This window comes from Halyomorpha halys, unplaced genomic scaffold (genome assembly GCF_000696795.3).
Source record: "Halyomorpha halys isolate HHAL.00 unplaced genomic scaffold, Hhal_1.1 Scaffold2376.1, whole genome shotgun sequence".
In the NCBI taxonomy this organism is placed as follows: domain Eukaryota; kingdom Metazoa; phylum Arthropoda; class Insecta; order Hemiptera; family Pentatomidae; genus Halyomorpha; species Halyomorpha halys.
This window is the reverse complement of record NW_027113841.1, coordinates 25567-38031: the sequence shown is the minus strand read 5'-3', so window position 1 is coordinate 38031 and position 12465 is coordinate 25567. Positions and strand designations below refer to the sequence as shown.

At 32.8% G+C, this 12465-nt stretch overlaps 1 protein-coding gene across 1 annotated transcript in view; it reads right to left on the bottom strand.

The window, feature by feature from the left end:
• LOC106691465 (uncharacterized) overlaps positions 1-10977 on the bottom strand; it is a gene marked incomplete at both ends in the record, with an annotated part of 19100 nt that extends 8123 nt beyond the window's left edge. The window contains 2 exons of the mRNA XM_067051152.1: positions 4163-4432; positions 10714-10977. Coding sequence (XP_066907253.1) covers positions 4163-4432; positions 10714-10977 — 534 coding nt within the window. The remainder of the gene's footprint in view (positions 1-4162; positions 4433-10713) is intronic.
• Between the last annotated feature and the right edge of the window lie 1488 nt (positions 10978-12465).

The window sequence follows — 12465 nt, the reverse complement described above, 5'->3', positions numbered from 1 at the left end:
ATATATATCAACTGTCTTTTAAATTCAAATAACTATATTTATAACACATATTATTAGTTACCATGTAGTGGCATTATAAATACATTTTTCCAATAATGGAGATGTTTAAAAAAATTATTTAAGTTTTTTCACCTCATTGAACGCCTAGAAATGTATGACTCAGACTTCCAATTTATGAGGCTCTTGCATCCTCTAATGCCCGGGCAAATCTTCCTCCTGTTAGTATGTATCAAAACAATTTCTATTGAAAGAGAATTTTCTTTTAATTTTACTTTTCATGTATTGTTCATATTTTTTAGAACTTCAATTATCATTAATTCATCTCAAAATTCATATATTTTTTTAGTATTAATTTCAAGCTCACATTATTTTTAAGTGTTTCTTTATTTTTTGTAAGTTTCAAGTTTAATTTACTTGCACTATCTTTCTTTTTTATTTATTTTAGTTGGTATATTTTTCATTTAATAAATTTAAATCCTTTTTAAACTTTACGTTTAAAATATTACATTATAAAATTCGACTCATCACTAGATCTTTCTCATCTACTAAATTTATTATAGTAAAGTTTTTTAAAAACTTACATCCGTCGTTACCTGTATATTTAAATAAATATATTTGTGATCCTCGGAATAATATAATCAGTTTTTCTACTACCCTTTCTTATGCATCTTCTATGTTTTTTTTTGTTTTTTAATCCCCCTCCCTTGCCATTTCTGGCATACGGAGTGCGGGAGCAGTGGGGTTGTGCGCAGGGGTTTGCGCATAATGGATCTTCTATGTATCATGGAATAAATTAATTTTAAAAAATACTCCGTTGATGAGATTTTTTTGTTTCTTAGGTCGTGAAATATATTCAGTCGCTCCCAATGAGAATGTTTCTCAGCTTTTTTATTCAAGTATATAAGGATATATTTGTCAATTAAATCCACTCTTAGTTTGCGCCCTGTGTTGTGTTTCCTCTTTTCACCCATTATCAGTGACTATGTCTACTCATGAAGTTGTCTGATATTGTTTGATCTCAGTATTATTAAGAAGAAAGTCAAAAGAAATTTCGAAAAAGGTTGATAGTTATTGTAAAATATTATCACAATTAACGATAACAATTAGCCCATATTAGCCTACAATAAAGGAAACGTTCAGCCTAGAATGTTTAACTGTTCCCTTAGAACGAAAATAATTCCTTATAGTATTAAAACGTATCACAGAGCCTTCGCTGTCATGATAGTGATTTTCCATCACGATGGCACTATTATACTGTTAGACTATTATTCATGACAGCGTCTGCTGTTTCAAATAGGAGAAAAGGAAAACTGAATTTTTAAAGCATTAATGAAACTATTAAATAATTATTTTTTTAAATTCCTCTTCTTTTTTTATATATATTTTTTTTCTCAATGAAGTACATAATTATTGCACATTCTAATCTGCATAAACTGGCACGATACTCGTATATTACGCAATACAAGGCAAATGGTTTTAACCCAGTGACGGCGACCGAGGGAACTCATCTAGTCACAGTGGATGTATGGTTTCAACACCGTTACACGTTCACCTGTGTTTATAGGAGACCTTGGTCTGGTCACACATCGGGTGAAGCTATTACTACAGCACGCCCAGGCGACGAGCCAGCATATTGTCCTGGGTGACTTCAATGCCCGGCACACCGCCTGGTTGTGTAGCAGCAGGTATCCACTGGGTACCTACATCACCAAGGCCAAGCTGGCTTTCTTTCACCCGGGAGTGCACACCTTTAGGCATGTGTCTTGCCCTTCGTGTACCTCAACCCTCGACCTGCTCCTGACCAGAAATATGCACTCGGTCACGGATTGTCTAGCATTACCCTACGGACCATCGGACCACAGGCATGTACTTATAATTTTAAGGGTACGCCTGCCACACCACCGGCAAGCAAGTACATAATCCACAAGGCCTTCTGGAAAGAATACAGATCGGGAGTTGCCGAAGCACTGCCAAAAATGGTACTATATCGCACACCGAAAGAGGTGGACTCAGCGGAGCAGGTGATCACCACTACTATCCAGGAGGCAGCCAATAGAAACATACCAAAGTTCGTGAATGGAAGACCGCGCTCTAGCATGACCATCTCCGGAGGACTCATGATGACCATCGTCAGTTTTGGAAGCTGGTCAGAAACTTTGTCACCAAGAGAAGAACTGTACTACTTACGTGGTACGTACAGGGAACGACCTGTTGGCTGCCCTTCTGGCCTCAAGCTATACAATGAAGAATGCTGAGCGGACGTCTAAGGCTCCTACACCACTTGGGAGGTCACCGAGTCCCGTTGAGAAGCCCATATTCTCCACCTTGAGCGAGCTGAAGTCGGTACTACGCCGCACAAAGGGTAACAAAATGTTTGGGCAGGTGGGATCCCAAGCGTACTCTTGAAGGGTAAAGCCTTCCTGAGGAACATTTTCAACTCGTGAATACGATCTCTTACTTCCTAACTGCCTGGAAACATGCGATCGTAGTGCTGCTACTCGGGGAAGAAAGGAGACTTGCCTAAGCACTACCGCCCGATCAGCCTCCTCTCTCATATGAGCAAGGTCCTCTGTTCCAGAATTCAAAGGCCGTAGGCTCATCAAGTTGTTTGATGGGATGAAGCAAGCGCTAACCGGTTGTTCAGAGAGGTCGCTCCTCCACCAAGAACCGGAAGGTTCCCTTGGTCAACGTCCTTGTCGGGAGAAGGGCTTCGGGCTCTGCAGCCTGAAGTTATCTCAACCCTTTTATCCCCCATTGGAGTGGCCCTCCCCGTTCTTTGTACCCTCCCCCTCGCCAGCGACGCCAGGGCCAATATTGTAACCCCCGCATTCAGCGGACCCAGCCCAACCCCTAATAATGTCACGTGGCATTAATTATTATTTAATCAAATTAAATATCTCTGTATATATTTAGATATGCATTAATTCTGCTATTTATATATTCAATAAAAGAGGTAAGAAAAAAAATGAATGGTCTGTGGTTGTTCGATAAGTAGTTCTTATTTATCGAATATTTCCCCTCATTCTTATCCGATATTTTCTATAAACCATCTTAAGATCGTGGAGTGGTGAGTTTATGACCTAGCCATTTGTCATGATGAAATAGATACGTGCTGAGCTCCGTGTTAGCGGCAGTAGGAAGCTAATGCAGTTTTATAACGCCACTAATCCAGATAAATTTGTCCTCGACGGCCATATTTTACAACTGGGTTCTCTTCCAATGCCTATATACCCTATATATTTTCCTGATGGCAAAACCGCCCTCTAGTAGGCTTTAGGAAATTAACAGTATTTTATTTGTTTATACACGGTTGATGTTGAAAACTGCTATTTTTAGTTTTGAGTTAAGATTTTTTTAGTTAATTAAATATATATATTTTAATGCATTTACTTTCTTTTTTAGGTGTAAAATAGAATTTATTTATTAAAGAATAATAATTCAATAGTCCTGGTGGCGGGCAATAAAGGTACCAAAATAGCATAGTTTAGATATTTACGCTCGTTAGAGGTTTTGATAAATGAAAAGCTGTTAACATTACCTTCTCTCTCCAATCTGTGGATTTGCACCAATATCAGTGAATTTCATTATGTTTGGCCTAGGTATGAACAAATCTCTGAAGTTAATCATGGTCATCCTCCCGTTTCCGTCAATAATCCCCGCATTGAATAACCTAATATTTGTCATTTTACTTTGATAACTGAATTTACGTTCTTCTAAAAATAACATAACTGCATATCAATAAAAATTTAAACCAATATAGGGTAAACACAGTTGTAATTATTAAAACATGATTATCGATGGTATATATGGTATTGTTTGCACAATTGCGGCATATTGATAACAAAGAATGTGAAGTAATGCATGGAGTTTAAAGGACATTAGGTAAGAGGGGAATAGAAAATTCGTTTGAAATTTCTCCCAATAAAGTCTTGGCATCTTGAGTACGAAGATTGGTTACAGAAGCTGAGGATGAGCATATGCAGGATTTTGGTCGGATTTTCCGTCTTTAATAAATGGATTGTCTCAAAACAGCTGGTTATTAAAAGAGACTATGCACTTTTTGAGACACTTAAATGTCAAGCTGAGAAAAATATTAAACGAATTTCTACTGTTTAATGACAATAATCTATAAATTTGAATATTTAATGTAAATTAAAGATACCTTGAATTCCAAAGCCCTCAGGGTAGTTGAGCCAAACTGATCTAACAGGGGTACGAAATCCTGGAAGTCTAGTAGAGTTCTCTCACCACTGGTAACACAGACGGCACTGATGTCTGTAATGGTCTTGAGTAGCGTGAGGTGGCCCACGACGTGATGTGGTGTAGACGTGTCGAACCTGAGCCTGATGGACGTGGCTTCTGGACATAGGATAGCGGACAGCCTCAAAGCTTCTGGTGGCAGGACGGCTTTTGGAGACATCCTGCATCTTACCTGGAAGCAGAAAGAGGCTGATCGTTATTCCATAGTATTAAAATCCATACAATCTTTTACCTTAGCAATTAGTTGTAATTGCATTAAATTTTAATGTCACAGCAGAGTGCTAGCCGCTAACCCAAGAATCAATTTTGAAATGGATATACAATAGGAAGTTAAGACTCGACATTACTGAACTAATATCAGCATTCAATTTTATTGACCTATCTCAAAGTATAACAAGGATGTTACATTATTAATATCCTGTTCTCTACCATTGTTCTTATCCTCTCTTACCCGCTCCAGTAACATCCCATCGCCTTTTGTTCTGAAACCACTAATCAGTACAATCTTTAGTATCGTGGTCACTAGTCGGTTGTCATTACTACCAGAAAAAAAATTTCATATTTCTTGTATAAATTAAATAAGGCATTTCTTTTTTGAGTAATACAACTCAACATTTTTACAGTGGGCATAGTTTCATGAATTGAAGGAATGCTATTGTTTCAACGATTAACTCATTAGATGAATGAATTATTATAATGTGCTAAATTATGCGATTGACAAAAAAAAAATTAAACAAACATTTTTTGTTTATTCGTTCATAATTTTGTTATCAGTAACTAGCTTTTATTATTTTTCTTTCCGAAATCTATTTGTCTACATCTTAATTATGGAACAATAGATTTTTAGTGGTATAATCCAAATAGCAACCAAGGCAGGTATGCGGTGGTTGGAATTTCAATTAAAAATTTCCACAAGTTAATGTGCTGTTTAATGAGATCCGAGTTTGTTGCTGAGTTAGTAGGAATCGTTGAGGAGCGGTGAGGGAGCAGTTGGGACTAGCTGAGTGTAAACTGGAGGGGGGAGAGAGTGGGGGGTAGCTCTAGTTAGCAAGAACATCGAGCACTACTGGCTTTGATGGCAATCCTGTTAGTTCGGAATTAATTAGTTCACAACTCGGTCCAATTGTCAACTGGGGAATTTCATCTTTCAATAGTTTCAGGCGGCCGCAAATCCGTTCCCAAGCGAGCTAGATACTTCAACTCCTGTTTTCGGGTTCTTAATACAAGGAACTCTTACCCTGTTAAAGTTCTTGCTAAATTGATCAACAAGAAGCACCCAGTTCCAAGTGTAATTTCACCTTTACCTAGCGATCAAACTTCGATTAATTACCGTAAAGAATATCATATCAATTTCTCAAATGTTTTACTGTAAAAAATAATATTCAAACCGGTTTGACGAACCCAAAGATTTGATATTAATAACCATCAACCGTATTTACCCAGCTCCGTCTCCCAAATCTATATCCGCAAGATAAATATTTTCGCAATTTTTTTAACTATAGTAGAACATTTTTTTAACTATGTTCTACTCCTTTAGTTTCTGAATCGCTCAGCGCTAAGTAATTTTTTAAGTATTCTTCCGTTAAGCCATGCATCTTGACACGTCAATTTTATTCCTCAATTGTATTTATTGGATGCGGTTTCTTCTAATTCTTTTTTTAAAAGTTTCCTACATTTTCCGGTTACTCATCCTTCTTCGGTCCAAGAATTTTCAAAATTAAAGGACCTTGTCCTTCCCTTAATGAGTAAATATACACGTTTATTTACAATAGTTCTGTAAATTCCCACATTTAAATTCCTGCATGGGAGGGCTTGATTTAATTAATTTTAAAGCTGAAAAAAAAAAAATTCCCACATTTAATCTCCATTATAGTGTAATCTCGGTAATCCCAATTTTGGTAATCCGAACACTCCAGTAATCCGAACTGGCGAAAAAAAGTAAAGGAATTTTCTTTTCTTGAGAAAACTCCGCAGGTAATAACATTTTTTATTTTGAAATAAAATTCTACACGAGAAAAACACATAATAATAAAAGATAAATTAATATAAAAGTAAATTTAATAACCACATTCATTGATGTAAACAAATAAATAATTGACTTCTAATGGAAAAAAGAATGTTAATTTTAAAAAATGACGAATAGAGAAAAAAATGAAAATTCAGATAAAATAAAATTTTAGAGTGACACTAACAGAAATGATAAATATAGAATTTATAACAGGATGTCCTGCTGCTAGGCTTCAGTCTTCGGTTTATGGTTGGGCTTCCCAAGTTGTTGGTCACTACTCCTTTAACTGTAGGTAAATGGGAGTTGAACTTCATGAACCTTTTTTTAATGTATTCTATATTGTCTCTATTTGTAATTCCCGATGAAATTGGTTGTTTTTTACAAACCACAAATAAAAACTACTTATTGAAAAAACAAATTGTATGAAACTATCTAAAACATGATATAAAAAAAAAAAAAAAAAAAAAAAATGATTCACCTACAAAATTTGTACTTAACTTATTTCTACTATTAATAAAATTAGATTTTTCAGAATCTAAATCATTTGATGAATGAGTCACTAACAAAATTTATATGATAACTATAAATTTAGATGTAGAATCTAAATCATTTGATTCTATAAAAATAATTTTATTAATATTAGACATGTGTATGCATTTTTTGTTGATGTACCATTTTTTTTCTTTTATCATGTTTTAAATAATTCCATACAAAGAGTATTTTTATTTTTATTTATACTTTTTTTCATTTATAAATGAACAATGTAATAATTAAAAAAAAATAAACCATTATTTAGCATTACTGAAAAAAGTAAAAGAAAACAAAAATTGTAACCGTCCAAAATACAGGAAGTGACTAGTGATGTTATAAGCACCTGACGAAAGTTTAATTAGCCAAGAGATGATTTCGACCGTAATTAAAAGTATATACCCTGACGCTATAATGAAAGATACAGATGTTGATGAATGGGATGAATGTTGTGAGGACAAGAAGTTCACATTTAAAGCTGATGAGAAAATCGTACAAAGTGTTACAAAGTCTTCACCAATGAAAAGGGTGAAATACAAGTTAAGGAACCAACGACGACAATGAAGCAGTGTCTCATTTCAATCACTGTCTGAAGTGGGTTATAGAGGATAATATACCAATGGAGTAAGTCCTTTTCTTACAACTTCAGTTACAACAAGAAGCAGTGAAGAAGTATCTGCAGAAGTTTCAGCAAAACAAAAATTACATTGTATTTGTATTTTATATTATTAGGAAACAAATGTTTAGGTTACGAAACAAAGGTTTCACTGCATTTCCTCATTAATTAATTTCTTTTTTCTAACCACTATAGACCCTAAATATTTAACTTCTAAACTTACAATTATATTCCTCTTATTTCTGTATTACCGATATTGTTGTTTGAACTGCTTACCTAATATTTCGTCTTTCCTAAATTTATTTCGAGAGCTAGTTCGTTAACAGCATTCATCAGCATAGTTACCTTTATTTTTATAGTTCTCTCGTCTTTACCTAATTAAACCATTATCATCAGTTTGCCCTAGTATAATATTTTGATAAAAAATTCCTTATTAAAAATGATAAATTTAATATCTTGACAAAAATTGTAAGGAATATTTAGTTAGTGTAGACGACTGAAGCGCATTTCGGAGCTTCCATGATTCTTTCAGCACTGATTCGATTTCCTAGCCACGTCGGCCCAACTTCAAGTAATATTACACAGCACTGAGCTTTATTAATATTTAGGAGGTAGATAATAAAGGAAATTTCTTTATAAAGTTACATTAAACAGATTTTCTTAAAATTTATACTTTCAATATCTTTTATTAGTGTAAATTAAAGACTGTAGAAGTTCAAATATTGTCCATAAATTTAAGTTTATCTTTATTAGCTTATTTTTAAATATATAGGCTTGAAAAAAAGTATGAGCACTCATTTGCTGAATTGTGTATGGGCCTATTCTCGTCCTTCATGTCACAATCTCATCTTATTTCACGTTTTTTTTTTTTTAAATCGTTACTTTATGTTGCCAGAGGTCTATGGTTAAAACTCTCGGCTACCGTGAGGGGTTTTCTTATAATAAAAATAAAGAGGTTAGAAATTTTAAAAAACGTTTATTTCATATGCTTTTTATAGCGAACAAATCCTATTTGAAAATCATACACTACTCTGTTTTCTCAATTCATATAAATTTTAATCATTAGATAATTAAAAATCATTAGATATTTAAAAAATAAAAAATAATAAACGAGTGGTATTAAGGAAAACTGTAAGATACTACATCATATTAAAATTGTTACTTTTATTTTGAGTAAGTATGACGTTAATTTAAATAAAAGAAATCTATTAAAAGTATGCTTTGCTGTTTGTTTGTTCAAAAAATAGCAAATATTTATTTTATTTGTAAAATAAGAGGACGCTTTAGAAGAGCCAGTGTTTTTCTGTTGAATGTATTTCATTTCCAATTTTATTATATTCCCTCGTGACCTTTGTGAGATGTGCAGCATCCATATCATTTTTCACTTTAATAATGTTGTATTTTCAAATATAATTTTATGTACAATAATGTTGATTTTTTTTATAAAGAATCTTTAGATAAACATTTTATACAGAAAATATTATAGCAATTTTAGTACAATAATGCTTTTACATAAGTCATGGGCCAGGTTCAAACCATCTTAGAATAAAATTTATCAGACGGTAACCCGGAGGGCCCTAATATAGGGTGAGAGACGGGCGTATAATAAAGGATTTTCTGTTGACATCGCCAAGTAGTCGCAATTTATCTGGAAATAAGGCGGCTCAGCAAGTGCCCTTACAATGTTAAACAGTTTTTTGGTTCGTTTTATTTTTTTATAATTTAATCTTGAACCCAAATATTGAGTAAGTAATAATCAAACAGACTTAAAATGTAATTACTGGTGAAGATGAAAAATATTTGTCTGAAACGTAAATAGAAGAATATTCTGAATATTACATTGCTTTTAAAAGCCCTACCATTTCTTAGAAAGTGTAAATGTTCACATGTTTGACCTTCAAATTAATATTTTTAATTTTGATATTTTTATTTTGATTGATTTTTTGGGAACGTAATATAATTAACTTGTAAGACAGCAGTCATTATTCAAGAATGACAAATTTATTTATTTTTAATTAAGAACCTTCACTGTTAATAGAAATGTCAGAAACGAATTTTTTAATGTTTTAAGATAATTCAATAAAAAGTTGTCTTTAAATATTTAGACATAGTTAGTTCATTTAGTTTAGGAAGGAATTTCTTTACAATCTGGTAACTCAAGGTTATTTCGTTATGATTATATGCAATGGTATTAAAATTTGTTTAATTATATTCCTAATTCGAGTACATCTGATATACACAAAGAAAAAAAGAAAAGAAAGTTAGAGAATTATTTTATTCTTCATTGTCATTTAATCTTTCCTGTCTCGAATTTGTGGTGAGTTGGTGTGAGATGTAAGGGAAATTTGGGGCTAGAGTCTAGAGAGCAAGAGATAGCTTTTTGGCTCGACATTCGTTCTATAGAGATCGGCTGGCTCTCCTTGCTTTTCCAAGCCCTCACCCCATTTCTCTAATTTTGAAAATCTATCAAAAAATTCTTAAAAAACACAACTAGAAAACTCAAAAATGAGTTTTAATATAAAGTAAAAATCTTGGAAATTGATTCATTTATTGCATTGTACTTATATTAAACACAAATAATTTCCATCTAGCAACCAAATTATTAATACATTTATAAATTTTTGTATTTACATGTACATGGATTGCTAGTATAGGATAGCGGGGCTCTAAGGGGTTCGAGGGCTCGGAAAGCCGAATGGAGCCGATCTCTACCGAAAGTGTTCAGTCAAAATACTATCTCCTGCTCTCTGGACTCACAGATACCCTGACTAATTTTTTTATGTTACACAGCTTTCCTTACTGCTTAACCTTAAAATAATATTAAGTTAATAATGAATATTAGGAAATACGTATCCTAAAATAAGGTAAGATTGTTCCGGTTTTTGTATAACATTTCATTATTGAAGAGAATTAAGCTTTCTCATTTGGTGTAGATTTTTTTTTAATTTAAAGTTATTTGAGGTGTGTGGAAGAAATTCTTTATTCTTGTTATTCATTTTTTTTTTAATTTTGATTCTTTTTTAATACTTATATCTTAAAAATTATCAATTTTTTAAAAGTTTTTTTTTTTTTTAGAATATGAACTTATAGTAAAAATAAAAACTGCTCATTTTTTGCTGCTCTCTGGACTCGAGAATGTTGGGTAACCGCACCCCACCACTCAGCAGCATTCTCTAAGTGCATGGACTATCGTGTCAGATAGTTTTGACGGATACACAATGTAATGTAATTCTTGTTTCTTAATGTAATTATTGTTATTTTCTTACAACTTTATAATAAACTCATGAATAAGAAAACTTACGACATGGGAAAAATCAGCGTCGATGTTGGTAAGCTTGTAGCGAGGTAGAGAGCTAGAATCCTCCTTCCATTGCTCCATATGGAGCTGGCAGAGAGCAGTCACCATCTGGTAGTGCCTGAGAAGGATGAGGTTGGGGAACTGCTTGAGGACCTCAATCAGTTCCAGGCTAGAAGCACTGGCCCTTCCAAGGTGAAGTCTGCATAGCCCTTGGAGCTTGGAGTGTACTGGTCGTTGGACCTGGATCTCTATTCTCCTGGAACACGGCTATCGCCCTTGACAAGTTCATCTGGGAGTAGGAATTGGTTATCGGTTATTCAGTTATGATTTATTATACAGCTTATTATCAATTTTAATCCGCTTTATACAATTTTAAACCTTATTATGTGCCCAATATTAGAGAAACAATAATAAGGCTACAATAACTAACTATTATTTTAAAAGGCTTATCGAGGCAATACAATTCAAAATAGAAAAAAATGAATTAAAAACATGTATATTTAAACTTTTGGGAAATCTAACAATGGTCAGATTCAAGTCAAATTTATTGTTAGTAAAGGTGCGCAGTTTAGCTAATCCTGTGTGTTTCTGCACTACATCAATTATCCAAAGAAAAACTCAACTTTCTTTTTATTCCTTTATTTTTGTCCTTACAACCTTCTAATCATTACATTAGAGGTTTATACAGATAGGAAGGAAAAACTCAAGTTTGAATAAATAGAAGACGGGATAAAAAACTTTTAATGGAACCCAAATTTTGATGCTTAAAAATATTTAACATCCTTTGGGCAGTTGCAAGATTATTTTTTTGCATAAACATATTGATTTTTGCTTTGCTGAATCAAACTATTTCACCATTTTTAGCCAAAAAAAATACTATGTAAGTTAAACAAAAAATTATTTGATTTAATAGAAAAGATTTTTTAGTATTTGTCTTTTTTTTCGAAAAATAAATGTTTTAATAAAAGAACCATGATCATAATATTTTTCCATTTCAGATATAAATCCAAGCAGTGTCAGGGTGTTAAATTATTAAGTTAAATAGCCTTATAGATTTTTCACACTAAAAATGGTGACAGATCACCGAAAGAATTTGTGCTGTGCTAGAATCGAGGGCTGTCAATTTCCATCTGACGTTTATAACATTTGAGTCCCTACTTTGTTGAGATCAGAAGTTTAGAGAGAAAATAATTCACAATATGCACTTCAATGAGAGAATAATAAAATATATTATAACTACTTTACAACATGGTAAACAAAAGTAAATTGGATGTAATAAATAAAAATATTTTCAAATCCAATCTGAAAATAGAGTTTCTACAATAGAGTAATTAAATTTCAAGTAAACTTCTATTTTTTAAAGTGTAATGTAACCAAAGTATAATTAAATATATTTGTGGTCAAATTATTTTAGAAACAATAGATACATAATAGAGAATTTAATTAAACAAACATTGGCTTGCTAAAGCACAAATTAATTGGAAAATTTAATCAATTAGATCCGCTATCACATTGTCTGTGATCTATTGATTTTAATTTAGCAGCTTAGCAAATATTTGTGATCACCGATGAAATTTTAGCTAAAGATTGAGTCTTAGATACCCCCTGCCCCTACTGTTTTGTAGTTCTATATAAGAAAATATTTGATCATGATATGGTTTGGTTAGGTATTTTATTTGTAAAAAAAAGTTTTTGTCAGTATCAAATCTAAAAATCTGTTTAATATATTCGTCTGTATTAGTGGCAGTTAACTGT